This window comes from Rutidosis leptorrhynchoides, chromosome 3, assembly GCF_046630445.1.
Source record: "Rutidosis leptorrhynchoides isolate AG116_Rl617_1_P2 chromosome 3, CSIRO_AGI_Rlap_v1, whole genome shotgun sequence".
NCBI lineage: Eukaryota > Viridiplantae > Streptophyta > Magnoliopsida > Asterales > Asteraceae > Rutidosis > Rutidosis leptorrhynchoides.
The window spans coordinates 280729310-280754129 of record NC_092335.1 but is presented as its reverse complement, the minus strand read 5'-3'; the positions used below and the strand labels follow the sequence as shown (position 1 = coordinate 280754129).

Sequence of the window (24820 nt, the reverse complement as noted above, 5' to 3'; positions counted from 1 at the left end):
TATTGTAGTTGTGATTGTAAAACGAAGGTGAAGTTGAGCTACCTTGTCAAATATGATAAACAAGTTTAGTTGCAGCTGTAAAATCCGTAATACTTACAGCAGTAGTAACAATGATGGGTCATGTGATGATCTTTAATGATGGTTTTGGTCTTTGTCGATAGCAAAACAGATGGGTACCAATAGTAGGTGGGTTACAGTCGGCTGTGTGGTTTCTTGATGGTTTGATAGTATGGAGAACAAGGAAGGAAAACAAAGAAGTTTAAAGTGGTAGTGAGGGTGATGTCCGATGGTGTTTGAAATCACAGAAAGTGTTTTGTAGTGGTTTGTAATGATAGTCGATGGTGGGGCTGTCTTGGTGATGAACACAGCATAATGGTAGCAGCAAAAGTAATTCAAAGATGTTGATGTGATAAGGGTGATGGCTCATCGAGTGAGAAGAAAATAGAATAGAGTGATCGGTGGTTGATGGTGGTTTCGGGGTGAAAGGTAGCTGAATGGAGAGGTGATTTTGGTTAACGATTGATCTCTCTATCTCTCTGTATGAATGTTAGAGTAATATGCATGTAATTGATATTGTTCTTGTAGAATATGCATATGTGTTGTAATTTGTAAAATATGCATATGCCATTATAGATTATTCACTAATTAGTTAAAGAGGATAATTATTGCAGTGTGGATAGTAGCATATACAGCTAGAAACTGAATATTTGATGTAGTACTATAAAGTGCTAAATTTTTGTATGTAGTGAAAATTATTGATATGAAGAATCAACTTGTAATATTCAAACAAATAAAAAGGAGAAATCGATTGGGACACATAACATAATAGTACAGCGTTATAATTTTTATTATTTATCTTTAATTAATATTATTAACTAATAAATATATTAATAATAATTGTATGGATAATTTTATTAATAATACAAAGATACTAATAATTATTATGATAATAGAATTAATAATAATAATAATTAAAATAATAATAACATCACAAATGATAAAAGTAATAAAATTAATGAAAATGATAATTTTTATATAAAAAAAATAACATTTTTTTTTAGTAATGATAATAATACTAATCAATAAAATCATAATAGTAATGATATTAATAATGATAATAATAATATTAGTAATTATAACATCTTACATGCATTAAACCTCATATATATATATATTATATATATTGAAGATAATAAATTAACAAGTAGTGATATTAATATTATTGTTAATAATAATAATTGAAGTAATAATAACATTGGTATAACAATTTATATTTTAGACTTGAAATTAATTTGATGTAATATTTAATAGGTATGTAATATAAATTTTACATAATATCTTTTGTCAGATATTGAATATTTAAAAATTATATATACATATATATTTATTTGTAACTTATTGTTCGTGAATCGTCGGGGATGGTCAAAGGTTAAATGTATTCATGTAAACAGTTCAAGAACTATTGAGACTCTACAATACAGACTTTGCTTATCGTGTCGGAATCATATAAAGATTAGGTTTAAATTTGGTCGGAAATTTCTGGGTCGTCACACCATGCCCCCCCTCAAAAAAAAAAAAAATAACACAACACAAATATTTAGGGGTTTAGAACCTAGTCAAGCTAGGCGGCTCTTCCCCACGCCGATTTTTATTTAATGAATACAATTCAAGTATACATTTTCGGAACTACAAATCACCTAAAATGACGTCTACGTGCATTTTTTGATGCAAATAATTCAATCAATTTATCATAATCTATATTTGATAGAAATCTATTTTCAATACTTATAATTGCTAATCTGTTTAACTGTTCTTGACTCATTGTATTTCGTAAATAATTCTTCAACAACTTCAATTTTGAAAAACTCCGTTCTGCAGATGCTACAGTAACCGGAACGGTTAGCAAAATCTTGTACGCAAGTAAAACATTTGGAAAAAGATCCATCTTCTTTGTAAACTCCATAATCTCAAGTGACGTCCACGGCCTTGCTCCCTCATATGCTCCTTTCGGCAACATTTTCTGCAAAGATTGCAACTCTCTAAACAAGTCATCTCCATCAATATCCGAATCTTTTTCATATGTCAAAGCAGTTTCAAGATTCAAACAACTTCTTTTCAAGAGGTCATCATCTAAATAATAAAACTTTGATGCATCAAACATAAAACCAAAAATAGTTTCAAATTTTTTCATTTGTTCAAATCTAGTCTTTAATTGTAAAAGAGCCATATCAACTAAAACAAGAAAGTAATCAGTTTTAAACTTTTCTTTAGCCAATTGTTGTTCTCTTTCGGTATTTGGAATCTCATCAAATTGTTTTTTTCTACATGAAACACGTTTTACATGAAATTCAGGTTCAACATCAATGGTTTCTGCAATTTTTTTAGCTTTAATAATAGCTTTTTCAAATCCAGTTTCCTTATAATTATCAAAAAACGTAACCAATCCATCCAAACTTTGAATCGCAACATCAAGAAGCATATCTTTCGATTGAAATTTTTTACTAACTAATTTTTTTAAAATAAAATCTCATACCAAATAACCAAACTTAAAATAAATTCAAAACTTGAAAATTCACCATCTATCAATGATTTCGCATCTCTACACACTTTTCCATCTCCACATACTTCAGATAATTGTATTAAAGCTTCTTTTATTTGAGGAATTTGAGTTATTATAGCTTTTACACTTTCTACATGACTTTCCCAACGAGTAGCGGACAATGATTTTAAAGTCAAATCGTCAATATATTTAAGTAAAATAGTCCACCGTTTTGTAGAATTAGAAAACACGTTATATATTGTTTGACAAGTTCCAAAAAAAGTTTTTGCTTTATGACAAGAATTTGCCATATCACATAACACTAAATTTAGACAATGACAACCACATGGCACTTAAAAAGCTCTAGGATTTATTTAAAGTAATCTTGTACTTACACCTGAATGTTTTCCTTTCATGTTTGATCCATTATCGTACCTTTGTCCTCTTACATATTTAATATCTAAATCAAGGGATTTCAAAACCTCTTGCAGTTTTTTGAAAAGACCTAAACCTGATGTCATACCCCGTCCTAATCCATCTGGACGAAGTCACCAACATCTGGTCCCATTGCGATGATCGACTCCAAATAATGTCTTTAAAATGAGCAAATGCACAGCGGAAGATTTCTTTCATACCTGAGAATAAACATGCTTTAAAGTGTCAACCAAAAGGTTGGTGAGTTCATAAGTTTATCATAAAAAAATAAAATTCATCATTTTGATAGACCACACGATTTAAATCCTGCATGGTAGAAATGGGCCCGAATCCTATACCCACCTGTAATGTACATGCGATATCTTTTAAATACATCACACCTTTCTCGTGTACGAAATCATCTTTCATAAATCTTAGTAACCGTACATATATCTTGTGCACAAAAATAACATACACATAACATGTGTATAAAAATCATTCTCTAGATACATAACATTCACTTTTAATTTCTTTCATAGCTTGGCTTGGTAACCGACCTTAACATATAATGCGCATAAATAATATCCCCAAAACATAACATCTCGTCTGTATAATAATCATATAAACTTCGAAGTACTAAACACCACGTCCACTAGCCCGTCCATCTAGTGAACATTCTGGGTGGGGGTGTTAAACCCGGTAGCTACCTTTAGGATTCGCGTCAATTAGGCGTGCAATAATTCTCAAAATTAGTGATGTTCCCTAATTCTTAGGTTACCAAGCAATAATAATCAGGGGGAAAATATTCACAATAATTAGTGGCAATTATCAAGTCCACATAATTTAATAATAATCCACAGAACTTATGTCTGCATAATAATTCATTCGAGGAATGTTTTGCTTGTGTCTATCCCATCAAACATTTATAAAAGCATTTCATGTATTCGCAGTTCAAAATATATTTCAAAAACATTTAATAAAGCAGTTGTAAAAACAGCGCATGTATTCTCAGTCCCAAAAATGTAAAGAGTAAAAGGGAATCAAATGAACTCACTATACTGTATTTTGTAGTAAAAATACATATAACAACATTGAACATGTGTAGGGTTGGCCTCAGATTCAAGAACCTATATTCAATTATGTATATTAACACGTATAATGGAAATCGAACAAATATATATATTATTAGTGATTTTAATTGTTATTTTATATCATGTATTTTATTAATCACTTAATTAGATATAATTATTTTTTTATAGACAATTAACATTTATTACCAAAGTATTAATATAGTTAGGCTTTATGTCATAAATATATTTTTTATATAGTAAATCTTTATTTGATATATTAATAATACTAATAATAATGATGATAAAAATAAAACTAGTTATGATAAAAATTATGATATTTCTAATAGTAATAAAAGTGACACTTTTAATAATACAAATGGTAGTTTTAAAAAAAATGTTAATTTCAATAATAATACTAATAAAAATGATAAATAATAAAAAATAATTTTAATAATAATAATAATACTAATATTAATTATAACAACCCTCACTTTTCCTTCTGAATTTACCAAGTTGTCCCTAGGGTTTCAATGCCATATTCTGTGCAACATCATTAGTGTTGTTATCCATTTCGACAAACGAACTTTTATGCTTCCAGTAAATGATCGAGTGTATTGTTAAAACTCTAATGAAAATTAAAACCCTAAACCTAACCCTATACATTAAATACGAAACCCTAATGGCATTTAATAATGAATATAAAAAAAAACCTAACCCTACTACTAAACAAATAATATAAATAATATGACACAAATTAAAATGTGAAAATATTTATAAGATTTAAACAAATAAGAATTTATGTAGACTACTTGGAACTAAATAAAAGATAGGGTCTAATAATTAATAAAATGTAATTAAAATAAATGAAACCTTAATAATAATAATAATAATAATAATAATAATAATAATAATAATAATAATAATAATAATAAATATATACAAAATACATAATAAATAAAAATGCCGTAAAAAATAAAAAATAAATATAATGCACATATAATTCGGCTGTTTAGATGCTGTAGGATTTTTAGTCTTGATCCTTAAGTTTCCATATCCTAGATAAACTACAATTAAGCATCCTTGATCACCAAGTTTTTGTGTAGGATTAGGAAACCCAAATAACCTATATAAAGCCTCATGATTTCCATGTTAACTCACCACAAACAATCTGCAAAGTGTCGACTAGTTTCCTGTCTCCAGATTCTTGTCAACTAAAAACCCCTAAACCATCTCCAATTCAGTAGGTCCAATCTCCTGCAATCCTCCTAGTTTTCTGTTGACAATAACCTCCACACAAACCCTACTTGCAATCGTCAAACCCTTTTGCAATTCGCCTACAAACCTGCTGTGTATTCTGCATTTCTGTTGCTGCATAACTGCTGCGTTCTTGTTGCTGCTTTTCCTGCTGTGATTGTCGTGATCAAACAACCCAAGGTGTCCATAATCATCCCGTTTTCTTGTTGCTGCTGTACCTGCATCTGTCGAGCTGTTGCTGCTGGTTTCTGTGGTAATCAAACGGGTCAAGAAAGCCTCTTTTTGGGTCGTGCTTACCTGCTGCTGCTGCTGCTTGTTTTTTGTTTTTCTGTACGTGCCAAACCCATCATCAAATCTTGATCTTAAACCCTAAGGTATAACTAATAAACCCTAGCTTAAACATGCATTTAAATTTACTACTTTTAAGTTATTCATATAAGTATTATATTAAGTATGAATTATGATTAGCAATGTGAATAAATTATGAAAGTAGTCTATGATTTTATGAGATAACTAGCAAGTATGAATAAAGATTATGAGTATGAAGTGATGTTGATCAAGTATTATAATAAGTTAATAAAGATTTATGAATGTTATGGAGATGATCAAGATTAAAAGGATAATGATTAGGGTTATTGGTTAACAACAAGCTAGTTAATAAAAGATGAATGATTATGATTTTATGTTAAAGATGTTATGATAATGAGATAAGTAGGTTAAATTGTAAGGGTTATGTTAATAATATGGTTAATCCAAATATGAGGTTTATTATTTTATGTAGGTGAAAAAGATTAAAGTGGATTATGAATATGAGTTAATATTGTTAAAAAGAAGATTAGTGTTTGATTAATAAGTAGTTAATGATAATATTTGATTTGTAAATAATAACGAATAAGATAGGTAATGAAAAGGTATTGTTATGAATAAAAGATTTGGGTTAAATATGATCATGATCTTTGTGTTGAAAATAGATTAAAATAGATAAAGATTATGAATTGATTAAAAAGATTACTAGTTGTTAAGTTAAAAACATATGATTTTATGTTAAGTTATAAAGATTGTGATTAAAAGATTTGATTATGATTTTATGTAATGATAATAATAATACATGTGCATGTATACATGCATACGTACGTATGTGTATGTATACACTGTATGTATATGTGTGTGTGTATATGAAAATATATACATACGTGTATATGTATGTGTATATATGTATGTGTATGTACGTGAGTATGTATGTATGGACGTGTATTATATAAGTAATAATTATATGTATATGTACCATCTTACACTAGTATATACGTAACACGTACGCCTACTATATATGTATCATATAATGTTGAACACATACATGAATAATAATAATAAAGAATATATATGTAAGTATCACATAGATATAATTATATACGTAACATATAATGATAACTTACACAATAGTTGAATAATTAATGTAGTTAATAATACTATTATTAGTATAACATGTACACATACCTATATAGTAACACTTATAACACTAAGTATAATATCACTTATATACATATAAATTTCTCGAAAACGGTCACTGTTAATATAGTTTACTATATTAATAAACAAGCTATATGTCTATTAGACATTACCTAATCGAACATTACATCTCTAGGTTGAGATCTCCGCTTACACACTCCATTCTTACTACTTGCGTGGAATACCTATCTGCTAATAAGGTGAACTTCATAGCCCCTCTTTTACTATTTCTTAACTGTTTTATAACTTTGGTGTGAGACATATGCTTGCTTTCAAACTGTTTTATGCTTAGACACAAGTACTCAAACTTTATTTTTGATCAGTTCAAATTGTTTGCTAACATGCTTTGATTCATGCTTAATCCCTACCATGATATCGTTAATTACTGAAATTTGGTAAGCTTAGTTATTGTGATAGCGCTATTGAGGGTGACGTCTCTATCCGGATGACCGCTGGTCAATGGATACATAATAACGATAAATGACACGAACGTGATGTGTTTAGGGTAACTTATGGTTAGTATCGATATCATATACACCAGCACTACTACCGAACTGATTAAACCGCTTATTTAAATCTTGTGGTCTAAAACTTGTGATAATTATTAAACCTATGTTGTTCACTCAACCATTTTGGTTGACACTTTAAGCATGTTTTGTCTCAGGTGAAGATTGCTAAAGATTATTTGCTATTTGGACCTTACTGCTTTTGGAGTCCGCATTTATATAATCATATTATTGCATTAGAACATTAAAGTTTACAATTGTAATGACTTAACACTTTTCGCTGCTTTAATACATTGGTTATCAAATAAAACGTCTCATATAGAGTCGTTCTCGTTTATACATACTTGTGTTGTGATATTGTGAAGTCATATTTCCCCGGCCCTATTTGGGGGTATGACATTAATAAGATGATAAAAATGTTATATGAAAATAATAATAATAAAAGTGGTAAAAAATAATAGTAATAGTAATAATAATGTTAGTAATGATAATAAAAATAATAATACTTATAATGAAAATGATAATTTTAATAAAAATACTTTGGTTAATAATATTAATTTCAAAAATGATAATTTTAAGGATATACTAATAATAATATTAATAGTAATAATAATAGTAATAACTACTAATAATCCAAATGCTCATTTTAATGATAATAATAATAATGAATTTTAATGATAATAATAATAATGAGTATAATATTTATATTAGTAATAATAATAATAATAATAGTAATAATAATAATAATAATAATAATAATAATAATAATAATAATAATAATAATAATAATAATAATAATAATAATAATAATATTAATACCTAATAAAAAGGGAAACTGTGGGTTCTGTTGGCGGCTCCAAACAGATCGAGAAAGTGGAAGCAAAAACACATAAAGGAATATCATGATGGTTCCTGGGATCCTTGGTTCAACAATTGATCAATTGATTACGCAATACCCATCGATGTTTAATAGGTCATTGGTTCATCATCTTCATCATCGTTCGAACATCAATCAACCCTAATAACAGGTCATCTTTATCAGTCTTTATTGTATCAGAATCATTATCTTATCATCCTTTATCAATCGACTAGGTAATCGGTTCATCACTTGATTAATTAGATATTTGGTTCTTTGATGTTCTTTTAATTTCTCCATCCATTTATATATTTTCTGTATTTTAAATAAATTGAACATGAGCTGTAATAATTGATATTCTTAAAGGGTTTGGTGATAATCAGTTATAATTAATGGCTTGTTTGTGGTTTTGTTTATTATTTGCAGCAGTAATGAATAATTTAGAACATCAGCAGCATATGTTATTAGATTGAAATAGAAATTAAGAAGAAATAATATGTGGTCGGCTAATTAGTTATTGATATTGGTTTTTATGGTGGTACCTGAACAGAAGTTAGAAGAAACTATTTTAGTAACAGAAGTTGCAGATTGTATAGTTTGATGATCGAACAGGAAACTGAAACCAAATAGTAGCAGCTGCAAAAGTTCCAACAGGTTTGTATTAGAAATAGGTGGTGCTCTTGATAGAAATCATATGTATATGGTGCATGTTTTAGTTCTTGATTACTTCGCAAAATAGTATTAATAATTTGTTGATGGTTTGATTCGTTGGAAGCCAAACACAGACATTAGTTATTGCGAGTAATTAGATCAGTTGCATACGAGTAGTAGCAAAATGGATAGCTGCTGTTGCAGCTCGTGTACTAGACAGTGATGATAAATATAGTGAAGATGGTATGGTTGTTATGATGGTAATGAAACATTGATGAAACCAAACCGCAATTTAACAAGGGTTGGTGATCATGATTGGTCGTTTGATCGAGTAAGAAAACCGAAAGAAAAGGGCAGGTTGTTCATGGGTTGTCGTGGGTCTATGGTGGTTAAAGTTGGCGGGTCGTAATGGTGATCTTGGTGAAGAAAGTGGTGGTGTTTGCAAGTTATATTTGGGGTGCAGTGATGGTTTGGTGTTGGTTCGAACCAAAATAGAAACAATTCGATCGAGTGGTAGAGATGGTTGAGGTCGTTATCGTGTGTAGCAAGAGTGATATGAAAACTTTTGGATACAAGAAGGTTGCCTAATCTTAACATTGGGTTTACATGACCTTGAGATGCTACTGTAAAGAATAATACGCTTGTTTGTTTGATTAGAAATTGAATCCATTTTTAAGTTGCAATTTTTGTATGAGTGTGTTTTGAGTGGTGGAAAAAGAAAATTAAAAGTGATAGTGAATGATACATGTATGTGTGTTTAAGTCATAAAAGGGAGTAATATATATAATTAGTTATATGTTAGTGATGTGCCTAGTTTGACAAAAGTAAATGAAAACAGGTGAGTTGGTAAAGATTGTCGATTAAGAATAAGAGAAAGTTTACAAGTGGTCAGATGAATGAAATGATACATATTATATCACATTTGGTTACAAAACAATATTTACAAAACTTAACACAACTGCCATGTGCTTGTAGGAAAACCCGTAACTATTTGTTAAAGTTGCCAATGTTGAAGTTTTATCCTAAAAAAATAATTAAAATATGGGACTTTATTTTATTACCAAATTTTTTTAGTCTGGTTGTGAATCTTCTACGGTTAAAAGATAATTTTAGAATAAACAAAATATTGTGCAAGACACACAAGACCCTTGTAATTACATTTAGTGAATCATTCTGCAATATGAGGTTTCTTTCAAGGAACATTATTAGTGGATATGGTAGCCACATATTATGATCAGTTAATGAGTATACATCCTTATAAATAAACACAACTGATATAATTAAATTTTAAATAGAAAAATATAATATATATACACATTTATTTAAAATTAATTATTCGTGAATCGCCGGGAATAGTCAAAGGGTAAATGAATACATGAACACAATTCAAAGTTTTTGAGACTTCAACATTACAGACTTTTCTTATCATGTTGAAACCATATAAAAATTAAGTTTAAATTTGGTCGAAAATTTTCGGGTAGTCATAGTATCTACCCGTTAAAGAAATTTCGTCCCGAAATTTGAGTGGGATCATCATGGTTAACGATAATAATGTTTTCCTGACGAATATGAGGTGATAAATAGAGTTTTATCACTATTGAATAATTTAGATAAAACTATTAGATTACTCGAAGTGTACGAGTGAAGCTATCACAAAAGATTGAGATAAGGTAATAGATATTCGTCTTTACTTTTGACGTAGTCATGGATGAATTCCGGAATTCAAGGAATTTACAAGAAATCTTGGAAGTCTATAAGATCTGATTCTTCGGGATTTATGGAGAATTAGGATCCTCTTTAATTTAATGCGATTATCTGTCTCGATTGCTTTGTCTGGTATCTTCTCTATAAATGAACTTCTTTCGTTCCATTATTTTCACTACTCCAATTCTTTTTTTCTCGATTCATACCTTCAAACGATTGTGAAAATGCTTAATCCAGTTCTGATCCTTGTCCTCATCCTTTCTATCGCAACATTCATTCTCCTTTTCCATCTTCCACCAGAGGAATCTGCTTTCTTCTACTTCGCCCTTGGGGTTATAGTGTTTTTAATTATCCCGTGTCTTTATGTTGAGATAAACATTGACATACATTTTTTAATTTATGTGTTGTTATCGGACTTTATATTCTCCCTTATATTTCGAAGCTCTATGCTTTTGTTTTCTCTTCCCGACTTCAAGTCAAGCGAATAATAGTCCAGAATTCGGTGATACAGAATTTCGAATGATTATAATGTTCTAAGCAGGAAGGAACGTGATAGCACGATTTGATTTTCAAATTTATCAATATCACAAAAGATAGAACCATCAAGAATACATTTTCTTGATATGTTCAGAAATTAAGTAGAATGAAAGAGTTATGTAACATGGCACATGATAATGGTATGATCTACTGTGAACCATCATCACGTTTCATTAGAAACTCAGTATGGCTTACTGTAATATAATCACGTTGGCCAAGCGTCATTATATTATACTAACACATGCTTCAATTCCCAATACTTCTCCACAATTCATTCATAATTAATACTTAGATTTTACAGAAGTTTCCAATATAATGGAATACAGAAAACACGAAGAGGTAGATAATTTAGGACAAGAATATTTGTGAAAATATCCTCAGAAATATCAAAGATATTTATGATGATATTTTGGAATTTCTAAGTTCGAAGGTTGATGAAGAAAATTTTTTCGCAAGATTTTAACATGACTTTGGAGCAAGATATTCTCTAAAAATTGCATCGGACATTGAATTATTTGGATTCTTTGAAGGCGAGTTTAGTCTTTGTGATTTGTCCACTGCTTCCTTCATAGTTTCGCATAATTTTCTTTTTGGTACTAAATTTTCTATTGAGCGTTTCCAACCTTCTGTTCCTTTTTATCAACTTTTGGCCGTTTAAACCATCTACAATTTTGCTGTTTCCTCTGCATTTACTGCTACCATATCTGAATCATCGGTTATCAATTCAAGGTGTTTTCAGGAGAATTGCATTTTTAGATGATTAAACGCTGATGGTAATATGGTGGAATATGAAAAAGTTCCCCGGTAACAATAAAAGCACGCATATATATCAAGGTTATAATAAGGTTGTTTCGAATGAAAAGTCGAAGTTGTCTTGTTGGAGCTGTCACAAAATTGGCTATTTTGAAAAAGAACTGCAAAGATATTTTGGGTAATAATAACACTAAAGGAATTAGCACAACTACGTGTTAAACGTTTACTAAGTTTTCGAGAGTTTTTCAGGTGCATAACTATATGGATAAATCTTTCCTCCCATAAATGATGTGCGGTTAGTTCATCCTCTCGATTGAGGTGTTTTCAAGAATCAGGAAAGGGTTGAACGCAGATTGTAATCGTCAAGATACAAATGAGGTTTAAGATGAAATCAAGTGGCAAACTTGAAGAAATGTTTAGTTTCATATGATATAATCAATATTTTAATTCATTTTAATTGTCCAATGTCATTAGTCCACAGTCGATAGTCCACAGTTAATAGTCCAATAATTCATATATAATTTAATATATAATATTCGAATTAATTAATACGTATCGTGACCCGTGTACATGTCTCAGACTCGATCACAACTCAAACTATATATATTATTGTAGAATCAACCTCAACCTTGTATAGCTAACTCCAGCATTACTGCATATAGAGTGTCTATGGTTATTCCAAATAATATATATAGATGCGTCGATATGATATGTCAAAACCTTGTATACATGTCCCGATATTTAAAGTGCGTAAAATAAATAAGAGAAATTAAATGACGATAAATAAAATTGCGAGAATATAAATTGCGATAATTAAATTGATATAAATAAAATGTAACCAGTTAGCTAGGAACAGTTAGTTAGGAACAGTTAGCGTGGATTCTTAACAAAAAATTTTTTTTCGTAGTTAATTTGTTTGTTTCTATCAAATTTTTATTTCGTCAAAGGTTTTCTTCATTATGCCACTTGTTGGATTCTGATAGGTCAAAATCCAAATATGAAATTGAATGAAAATAGTTATTCTATGGTGAACGGATACATATATAGGTGGTTGTAAGTAGGATAGTAAATGACTGTTGAATCAGCTTCGTCGAGTGTACAGTGTAACTTATTAAAGTGAAATCTAAATATTCCTCGGGTATTACCTACCCGTTAAAATATTTTCACCATTAACAGTTTGTACGAAAGAATTTTTAATTACTATCTTTATGAAAATATACTTGTATATATATTTTCTTCAGATGCAATCATGGATTTAATGAGTTAATATGATATTAAACTCATTTGATTTACGTTAGAACAAGAATATATAATCTCTAAAACATTAGAGATTACATATTCGCCATGTTGAACGAAGATAAATGATGCAGAACGTCATGTAGAATGATGATTATGCTCGAGGTACAGAATAAGATGTTGAGGCATGGATTGTTGATACTTGGATTGTTGGTGGTACTACTGTTGATATTGGTAGTACTGTTGGTGTCGGTGATGTTGTTGAAGCTGTTACATTTTGCACCATGTTTTCCAAATTGATTACTCGAGCGCGAAGTTCGTTGACTTCTTCTATTATTCCGGGATGATTGTCGGTCGGAACGAGCGGATAAATAAGGTTTAGAATTTGGGATATCATATAATCATTACGAGATATCCTAGAAATGAGGGTGAATATGGTGTTTCGGACTGGTTTGCCGGTATGTTCTACAGGTTAATTGCCAAGAGGTGAATTTGGTTGGTGAAATGGATCGCCTTCTTCGCGTCTCCATTGATTAAGTAGACTACGAACCTATCAGATGAATTGGGGATAGCTGATTGTTTGATTCATTCTGGTGACGCTGCTTCCGGAGCTTAGGTGAACATCCATGTCGAAATAGCTGTCAGAATAGCTATCAGAATAGCTATTGGAATCTGAGGGACTCGAATTGGTTGAGGGATTCATCTCGTACGATCAGATGAAGGATTTTTGATAAGAAATAGATTATAGGATGTAGATTAGTACCCTGCAATGCATAATTTTACATATGCATATATAATACTAAAATACCATAAGTTACGGAGGAATCTACGGAAGCTGTCAGACAAAGGTAACAATAACAGATACGCTAAGATATGAATTTATCTATACATTATCTACGCAATAGAGGTAGTAAGACATGTCTAGACTTTAAGATGATAAGCAAGTAATTTTCGACACGAAATGATAAGCAAAACTTTTGACATGCAGACACGGTCAAAGTCCAAACTTACTAATGCATCTAAACAACTATCAGTTAGACACACTAATGCAGACCTGGTTCGCAAAGACCACTGCTCTGATACCACATGTCATACCCCGTCCTAATCCATCTGGACGAAGTCACCAACATCTGGTCCCATTGCGATGATCGACTCCAAATAATGTCTTTAAAATGAGCAAATGCACAGCGGAAGATTTCTTTCATACCTGAGAATAAACATGCTTTAAAGTGTCAACCAAAAGGTTGGTGAGTTCATAAGTTTATCATAAAACAATAAAATTCATCATTTTGATAGACCACAAGATTTAAATCCTGCATGGTACAAATGGGCCCGAATCCTATACCCACCTGTAATGTACATGCGATATCTTTTAAATACAGTACACCTTTCTCGTGTACGAAATCATCTTTCATAAATCTTAGTAACCGTACACATATCTTGTGCACAAAAATAACATACACGTAACCTGTGTATAAAAATCATTCTCTCGATACATAACATTAATTTTTCATTTCTTTCATAGCTTGGCTTGGTAACCGACCTTAACATATAATGCGCATAAATAATATCCCCAAAACAGAACATCTAGTCTGTATAATAATCATATAAACTTCGAAGTACTAAACACCACGCCCACTACCCCTTCCGTCTAGTGAACATTCTTGGTGGGGGTGTTAAACCCGGTAGCTACCTTTAGGATTCGCGTCAATTAGGCGTGCACTAATTCTTAAAATTAGTGATGTTCCCAAATTCTTAGGTTACAAACCAATAATAATCAGGGAAAAAATATTCACAACAATTAGTGGCAATTATCAAGTCCACATAATTCAATAATAATCCACAGAACTTCTGTCTGCATAATAATTCGTTCGAGGAATGTTTTGCTTGTGTCTATCTCGTCAAACATTTATAAAAGCATTTCATGTATTCGCAGTTCAAAATATATTTCAAAAATATTTAATAAAGCAGTTGTAAAAACAGCGCATGTATTCTCAGTCCCAAAAATGTAAAGAGTAAAAGGGAATCAAATGAACTCACTATACTGTATTTTGTAGTAAAAATACATATGACAACATTGAACAAGTGTATGGTTGGCCTCGGATTCACGAACCTATATTCAATTATGTATATTAACACGTATAATGGAAATCGAACAAATATATATATTATTAGTGATTTTAATTGTTATTTTATATCATGTATTTTATTAATAACTTAATTAGATATAATTAATTTTTTTATAGACAATTAACATTTATTACCAAAGTATAAATACAGTTAGGCTTTATGTCATAAATATATTTTTTATATAGTAAATCTTTATTTGATATATTAATAATTAATAATACTAATAATAATGATGATAAAAATAAAACTAGTTATGATAAAAATTATGATATTTCTAATAGTAATAAAAGTGACACTTTTAATAATACAAATGATAGTTTTAAAAAAAATGTTAATTTCAATAATAATACTAATAAAAATGATAAATAATAAAAAATACTTTTAATAATAATAATATTACTAATATTAATAAGAAGATAAAAATGTTATATGAAAATAATAATAATAAAAGTGGTAAAAAATAATAGTAATAGTAATAATAATGTTAGTAATGATAATAAAAATAATAATACTTATAATGAAAATGATAATTTTAATAAAAATACTTTGGTTAATAATATTAATTTCAAAAATGATAATTTTAAGGATATACTAATAATAATATTATTAGTAATAATAATAGTAATAACTACTAATAATCCAAATGCTCATTTTAATGATGATAATAATAATGAATTTTAATGATAATAATAATAATGAGTATAATATTTATATTAGTAATAATAATAATAATAATAAAAATAATAATAATAATAATAATAATAATAATAATAATAATAATAATAATAATAATAATAATAATAATAATAATAATAATAATAATAATACCTAATACAAAGGGAAACTGTGGGTTCTGTTAGTGGCTCCAAATAGATCGAGAAAGTAGAAGCAAAAACACAGAAAGGAATATCACGATGGTTCCTGGGATCCTTGGTTCAACAATTGATCAATTGATTACGCAATACCCATCGATGTTTAATAGGTCATTGGTTCATCATCTTCATCATCGTTCGAACATCAATCAACCCTAATAATTGGTCATCTTTATCAGTCTTTATTGTATCATAATCATTATCTTATCATCCTTTATCAATCGACTAGGTAATCGGTTCATCACTTGATTAATTAGATATTTGGTTCTTTGATGTTCTCTTAATTTCTCCATCCATTTATATATTTTTTGTATTTTAAATAAATTGAACATGAGCTGTAATAATTGATATTCTTGAAGGGTTTGGTGATAATCAATTATAATTAATGGCTTGTTTATGGTTTTGTTTATTATTTGCAGCAATAATGAATAATGTAGAACATCAGCAGCATATGTTATTAGATTGAAACAGAAATTAAGAAGTAATAATATGTGGTCGGCTAATTAGTTATTGATATAGGTTTTTATGGTGGTACCTGAACAGAAGTTAGAAGCAACTATTTTAGTAACAAAAGTTGCAGATTGTATAGTTTGATGATCGAACAGGAAACTGAAACCAAATAGTGGCAGCTGCCAAAGTTCCAACAGGTTTGTAATAGAAATAGGAGGTGCTCTTGATCGAAATCATATGTATATGGTGCGTGTTTTAGTTCTTGATTACTCCCCAAAATAGTATTAATAATTTGTTGATGTTTTGATTCGTTGGAAGTGAAACACAGACATTAGTTGCTGCCAGTAAGTAGATCAGTTGCATACGAGTAGCAGCAAAATGGATAGCTGCAGTTGCAGCTCGTGTACTAGACAGTGATGACAAATATAGTGAAGATGGTATGGTTGTTATGATAGTAATGAAACATTGATGAAACCATATAGCAATTTAACCAGGGTTGGTGATCATGTTTAGTCATTTGATCGAGTAAGAAAACAGAAAGAAAAGGGCAGGTTGTTCATGGGTTGTCGTGGGTCTATGGTGGTTAAAGTTGGCGGGTCGTGATGGTGATCTTGGTGAAGAAAGTGGTGGTGTTTGCAAGTTGTATGTGGGGTGCAGTGACGGTTTGGTGTTGGTTCGAACCAAAATAGAAATAATTCGATCGAGTGGTGGAGATGGTTGAGGTCGTGATCGTGTGTAGCAAGAGTGATATGAAAACTTTTGGATACAAGAAGGTTGCCTAATCTTAACATTGGGTTTACATGACCTTGAGATGCTACTGTAAAGAATAATACGCTTGTTTGTTTGATTAGAAATTGAATCCATTTTTAAGTTGTAATTTTTGTATGAGTGTGTTTTGAGTGGTGGAAAAAGAAAATTAAAAGTGATAGTGAATGATACATGTATGTGTGTTTAAGTCACAAAAGGGAGTAATATATAATTAGTTATATGTAAGTGATGTGCCTAGTTTGACAAAAGTAAATGAAAACAAGTGAGTTGGTAAAGATTGTCGATTAAGAATAAGAGAAAGTTTACAAGTGGTCAGATGAATGAAATGATACATATTATATCACATTTGGTTACAAAACAATATTTGCAAAACTTAACACAACTGCCATGTGCTTGTAGGAAAAACCGTAACTATTTGTTAAAGTTGCCAATGTTCAAGTTTTATCCTTAAAAAAATAATTAAAATATGGGACTTTATTTTATTACCAAAATTTTTTAGTCTGGTTGTGAATCTTCTACGGTTAAAAGATAATGTTAGAATAAACAAAATATTGTGTAAGACACACAAGACCCTTGTACTTACATTTAGTGAATCATTCTGCAATATGAGGTTTCTTTCAAAGAACATTATTAGTGGATATGGTAGCCACATATTATGATTAGTTAATGAGTATACATCCTTATAAATACACACAATTGATATAATTAAGTTTTAAATAGAAAAATATAATATATATACACATTTATTTAAAATTAATTGTTCGTGAATTGCCGGGAATAGTCAAAGGGTAAATGGATACATGAACACAATTCAAAGTTTTTGAGACTTCAACATTACAGACTTTACTTATCATGTCGAAACCATATAAAGATTAAGTTTAAATTTGGTCAGAAATTTCCGGATCGTCACACCTGATGTATCTTCTACAACTAGAAACTCTAAAAAAAACTCTTCCACTTTTATTGGTGAGCTAGACACATCAACGCATCTTATGATTAAGGTCATTTGTTCTTTGTGACTTACATCCGGAGTACAATCGAGAATTATTGAAAAATATTTTGATTCTTTAATTTTATCAACTATTGCCTTTTTCACCTCGGTTGCTAACATTTCAATTAATTCATTTTGAATTTTATGACTAAGATAATGAAACTGAGCTTCTTTGTTTTCAATTCTACGAAAATGTTGTTTCATTACGGGATCAAACTCAGCAATCATTTGAAGTATTCCTAAAAAGTTTCCATTAGAATTTTCATAAAGCTTTCCATTTGTACCACGAAAAGGCAAATTATATATAGCTAAACATTTAACAGTAGCAATTATTCGAACTAAAACTTCTTTCCAATGATCGGTATCCTTTTTAATAAGCTCTTGTAACTCTTTATCAATTGCTTGATTCATATTCAACCTCAACCGTAACTCAGCCCAATTTTCTAAATTTTGCATATGTTCCGAACTACTTTCACGATTCTTTAACTTTTCACTAAGATGCCTCCAATCATTTATTCCCACATTTCCTAATTCACTTTTACATATAGGCTTCTTAAATAACTTGGAACAAAATACTTTATCAAGCTCTTTTGAATAAACTAACCATTTTCTATCAATTGTGTCATTATTTCGTAACGTACGTACATAATATACATTAGAAAAGTGTCTATTTGATTTATCTCTTGGGTAATCTAAAATAGTTTCTCTAACGGGCCATTTACTTACAAGTAAATCTTTCATGTTTGAACTTAAACCATCCCAAACTCTCACATCAAAAATATTGCAATTAAATCTATTATCGCAAGAACTATCTAGACATTCATTATTTTCTTTAATAGGACTTTGATTTTCATTATCTCCAAATGTTTTATTGTTTTCGTTTTCGTTTATGTTTTCATTTTCATCATCCACATTATTCTCTTCAACACAAGTTTCACAACCATCATTTACTTCAATATCATTTTCTACCACATTATTTTCTTCAACTAAATTTTCATTAACATTAACATTACTTTGAGGTTTAACAAAAAACTTATTTAAAGATCCTTGTAAAGATTGGGTAAGTGCTTGTTGTTGTCTTTTTCTTTTTCTATTTTGAGCACCGGATGGTTGTGTACGATGCATAATTTTAATATATATTAACGAAATTTATATAAACCAATAAAAAATGTAGACAAGCAAAAATCAAGGAAAGATATCACCTTATTTTTTCTAGTTCTCTTCTTCAATCTTTCTTACTTCCTTAATCCTTAGTTATGACCTAAGCAAGTATATCAATCTGGATATTTTCTTCTTCCTACAAAGAGAAATTAAATCAGAAACATAAACATTAATAGGCAAAAATAGAAAACTCAGATTTTAACAAACTGTTTCAGAATAAAGCATCAAAATTTTAACAAACTCAGATTCAGTAACTAAGATTTTAACAAGCTGATTAGAAAACTAAGATTTTAACGAACTCAGATTTTAACAAACTCATCTTTAATAACTCGGATTTTAACATATTAAACAAACTTATATTGTGATAAACAAATACAAACTGTCATATTGTGATAAACATACTGATAAACAAATTAAACAAACTCATATTGTGATTTTAAGTTTTTAACATATTGAAAAAAATTAAACATACTGATTTTAACATATTGACATATTGAACAATTGAACAAACTGATCAATAATAATACCATTACCAGTTACCAATAACAATAAAAAAACATCCATAATCGATCAATAATAATAGCCAATAGAGAAAGATAGAACAATTAAGCACTAATTTATGTATTCTTCTCCTGCTTTAGGTTGAAATATCGTTAGTTAAGAATTCGGAGAATAATACATTAAATAAATTAAAACATAAAAATTAATACTCATACTTACTCAAAAAAATTGTTGCAGCCTTGATTGTTGAGGGTAACAAAATCGGTAATGAATCGAGGAAGAAGATAAACCAACGATTCAGAAGATGAAGATGAACAAAAATATTCTTGAATCAGTAACGAAATCAGGATTGAATCGAGCAATGAATCAATCAAACAAATTGGGGAAAAGGTATAGAACAAAAAATATTCCTGAATCATGGTGGTGGAGGGATTATTTATGGTGTTTAATGTAAGAGAAAATAAACCGATGGAGATGATCTTGAATTGGAAATTGGGAGAAAATTAATTCTTTGATTTGGTCGATTCAATGACCGAGTTCTTGCGCCCCTTTAATTTACTCCGTAATTTATTCAGAAGGGGGGAAGGGAATAAAACCCCGTATAACTTCTTGTTGGGCTATAACCTGGACTTTGGGCTAAAATTTGGACCTTAACTGAGCCTAGTATACAAGAAGTTGGACTAACAATTTGATGCCTCCTAATTTATGATGCCCAGTGCGGTTGCACTTTGGGCCTGGCCCAAAATCCGGCCCTGGTCGTGAAACTACTTCCTTTATGTAAATCTGTGCCAACCTCTCCATCTTATCCGTTTCCTTAATCGGTAGAAAATGAGCAGACTTCGTAAGATGATCCACGATAACCCATATCGTGTCATAACCTCCTACCGTTTTAGGCAACTTAGTGATAAAGTCCATCGTAATATTCTCCCACTTCCATTGGGGAATCTCTGGTTGTGTCAGTAGTCCTGACGGCTTCTGATGCTCTGCCTTAACTTTAGCACAAGTCAAGCACTTACCACCATAAGTAGCAATTTCAGCTTTCATATTAGGCCACCAATACAGTTCCTTAAGATCTTGGTACATCTTGTCGGATCCAGGATGAATATAATACCTCGTCTTGTGTGCCTCTTCTAGCACTAGCTCCCTTAATCCGCCAAATTTCGGTACCCATATTCTATTGATAAAATACCGGGTTCCATTATCTCGAGTGACAAACTTCTTATCAATTCCTCGAAGTGATTCGGTAGCAACATTCTCTTCTTTCCAGGCCTCTAGCTCTGCGTCACGTATTTAGGAAGTAAGGTTCCTTGGAATATTCAAGTTCAATGCTCTAACTCGAATAGGCTTAATTCTCTCCTTCCTACTCAAAGCATATGCCACTACATTAGCCTTACCAGGATGATAGCTAATGTCGTAGTCGTAATCGTTTAACAACTCAATCCAACATCTCTGTCTCATATTAAGCTGTTTCTGATCGAAAATATGTTGCAAACTCTTGTGATCCGTGAATACAGTGAACTTCGTACCATACAAATAGTGTCTCCACATCTTCAATGCAAAAACTACAGCACCAAGTTCTAGATCATGAGTCGTATAATTCAATTCGTGTATCTTCCATTGTAAGGGATGCATATGCAATCACTTTCGTATGTTGCATTAACACACAACCATAACCTTTCCGTGAAGCATCGCAGTAGACTACGAAATCCTCGGTTCTTCGGATAAAGACAAAATCGGCGCAGTCGTTAACTTTTCCTTTAACAACTGAAATGCAGCTTCATTCAATTCTGTCCACTCATACTTCTTACCCTTGTGAGTCAAAGCTGTTAACGGTCGGGTAATAGTAGAAAATCCCTCAATGAATCTCCTATAGTAACCAGCAAGACCTAAAAATTGTCGTATCTGAGTTGGCGACTTAGGAGTCTCCTATTTCTTCACTGTCTCTATCTTTGCAAGATCAACTTGAATACCATTGACACCTACAATATAACCCAAGAATTGCACTTCTCGCAACCAAAAGTCACATTTTGAAAACTTCGCGTATAACTGCTCCTTCCTGAGCATCTCTAATAACAAACGGAGATGTTGTTCATGTTCTTTCTCACTTTTATAATATACCAATATATCATCAATAAATACTATCACAAAATTGTCTAGATATGGCTTACACACACGGTTCATGAGATCCATGAACACAGCCGGTGCGTTCGTCAATTCAAACGGCATTACTGTAAATTCATGATGACCATAGCGTGTCCTAAACGCTGTCTTCGCTATTTCTGATTCCTTCACTCTCATTTGATGATAACCTGACCTTAGATCGATCTTAGAATAACATACTGATCCTTGCAATTGAACAAACAAGTCATCAATCCTAGGCAACGGATATCTATTCTTGATAGTCAACTTATTCACCTCTCTATAATCAATACAGAGTCTCATGGATCAATCCTTCTTCTTCACAAACAGTACTTGAGCTCCCCACGGTGATGAGCTCGGTCGAATGAATCCTTTATCTAAAAGCTCTTGCAGTTGACTAGACAATTCTTGTAATTCGGGTGGCCAAGTCTATACCGCGCACGCGCTACTAATGCTACTCCGGGAACTAAATCAATCTGGAACTCTACGTCTCTATACGGAGGTAATTCGGGTAACTCATCTGGAAAAACATCGGGAAATTCTCTAACAATGGCCACATCTTCGAGTTTCTTGCCTTCAGATTCAGTTTTACTTACATGAACTAACATAGAAATACAACCCTTCCTCATGTGTTTTTGCACCTTCAAACAATTAATAAAATGTAACGGCGTATTGCTTCGCTCTCCATACACCATTAAAGGTTCACCTTCAACAACAGGAATACGAATCGCTTTCTGATGACAGACAATATCGGCTCTATTCTCGGCTAACCAATCCATTCCAACCACAAGGTCGAAACTTCCTAGCTTAGTAGGTATCACATATATCTTAAATGACATTCCAGCGAAAGTCAAAGTACAATCACTGTAAACCTTATCTGCACTCATTAGATTACCATTTCCTAGTTCTATAGAATATAAATTTTCTAATGACGATACATCATTTTTAAGATTATGGCAAAAATCTCTAGACACAAAGCTTCTATCAGCTCCAGAATCGAAAAGTACATAAACATGTTGATTATCGAGAAGAAACGTACCCGTGACTAGCTTAGGATCATCACGAGCTTCATTGGAGTTAATGTTGAAAGCCCTTCCTCTTGCAGGTTCATTAGTCTTACTAGTAGTTGGGCAATCCTTCCGAAAATGACCTTCTTTTCCGCACCCATAATACATATTCGTACCATTCTTACACTCGGCAGCCAAATGTCCATTCCTCTTACACTTATCACACTTTTTCAAACAATCCCCCAGATGATGCCTATTACACTTAGCACACAATGGGGACTTTCCCTTATAACCAGTATTAGCATTTGGGATTGCAGCATTACTCTTAGCAGTATCTTGTTTCTTAAAGAGCTAATGATTGTAATTCTTCCCTGAGTTATTGTTATTATTCCATTTCCTCTTGTTATCATGAGTTTTAATCTCATTTGAGGCAGGAGTCTTTCCTCGCTGTTCGGCCTGATCGATTAACTCACTAGCCATCTCAACAGCTTCTTGTATAGTTCTCAGCTTCGAAGTAGTTACACCACTTTGAATCTTCTCGGTCAAACCGTTCGCATAAAGAGTGATTTTGCGACGTTCGGGAGTAACCATATGTAGACACATAAGGGCAAGTTTAAAGAAACTCTTATTGTAACTAGTCAAATCAGTACCCACTAGCTTCAGGTTTTGGAGTTCTCGCTCCATCTTAACAGTTTCGGCGTAGGGACAATACTCTGCGATCATTCGTCGTTTCAAATCCTCCCATGAGGTCTCAAATGCTTGATCCATACCTACTGAGTTTGCATAGGTATTCCACCATGTCAACGCACCATCAGATAGCATACTAGACGCAAACTTTGTTTTATCCGTCTCTCTACAACCACTGATACGGAAAACTGACTCAAGCTTCTCAAACCAACGAGTCAAACCAACTGGACCTTCGGTGCCATTAAACGAGTGTGGTTCACAACTCAAGAAAGTCTTGTACGTACACCCTACTTGTCCATTGTTTTGAGTATTAGTCGTATCTTGATTGTGCTAATTTGTAGCGTTTACATTGTTACTATTAGTTCCATTTTGGAGTTCTGCCACAGCTTCGGTTATTCCTTCGGAAATCCACTGACGAACATTAGCTTAGGAAACTGGCTTGGGCGGCATTTTCTTTCTGGTCAAGATAACACATTCGGTTAGTGTCAATGAAATCGACATATAAAATATACTAGCAACGGAACGATGCGTAGTAACTAATATTAAATCGTAGCGATTCTAGTAGCACTAGTGATATATAATAGCGATACATAACGTTTAGTAGTAGCAGTAGTAAGAACAATGTACACTAGTAACATTATCACTAACACAAATTGCCATTAGTAAACCAACACTTAAAGAAATAAACTTCTTGTTCCAAAATTCATGCATAACCAGTAAAAGTAACATATTCCTCATGTCATAAGTAAAACCACATAAGTAAAGCCACAACTAATAATGTATGTGTGAACATCATATAATAAATAGTAATAATCAAATAATGTTTGATTGCGTGGAATAATCTAGTCGAGCGATCTCTATTTGCGTTTCTGGAGTTCCTTCAACAAGTACTTGACCATTTTCTCCAAATTTTCAACTCGCACGGTGAGATCATTTGGGTTGTTGTCATTAGTAGCAGCAGTGGAGGTACTAGGCTTAGGAGTAGATGTAGAAGCATCATAGGGATGAAAACGGTGACACATCTCAAGTGACTGATTATCATAACGAAAACTATTATAAAATGGGTTATTACGCCGAGCAGGTCCTTT

The 24820-nt window shown here is 31.3% G+C and overlaps 1 protein-coding gene across 1 annotated transcript; it reads right to left on the bottom strand.

Annotated features, from left to right (window-relative positions):
• Positions 1 to 1693: 1693 nt before the first annotated feature.
• LOC139901012 (uncharacterized) lies at positions 1694 to 19362 on the bottom strand. The gene is made up of 4 exons (XM_071883755.1): positions 18159 to 19362; positions 2970 to 3050; positions 2577 to 2768; positions 1694 to 2505 (listed from the first exon to the last, which is right to left on the bottom strand). Exons 1-4 carry the CDS (start codon positions 19360 to 19362, stop codon positions 1694 to 1696), a joined length of 2289 nt encoding a protein of 762 aa, XP_071739856.1.
• Positions 19363 to 24820: the final 5458 nt, after the last annotated feature.

Bases quoted from the DNA above. Each gene is read 5' to 3' on its own strand.
- LOC139901012 (XM_071883755.1), bottom strand. From the start codon at position 19,362: ATGCATCGTACACAACCATCCGGTGCTCAAAATAGAAAAAGAAAAAGA. The intron at 3,051-18,158 runs GTGTGACGATCC...GTATGACATCAG, and splicing joins AGTTGTAGAAGATACATCAG to GTTTAGGTCTTTTCAAAAAA. The intron at 2,506-2,576 runs GTGAATTTTCAA...TAAAAAAATTAG, and splicing joins TGCGAAATCATTGATAGATG to TTAGTAAAAAATTTCAATCG.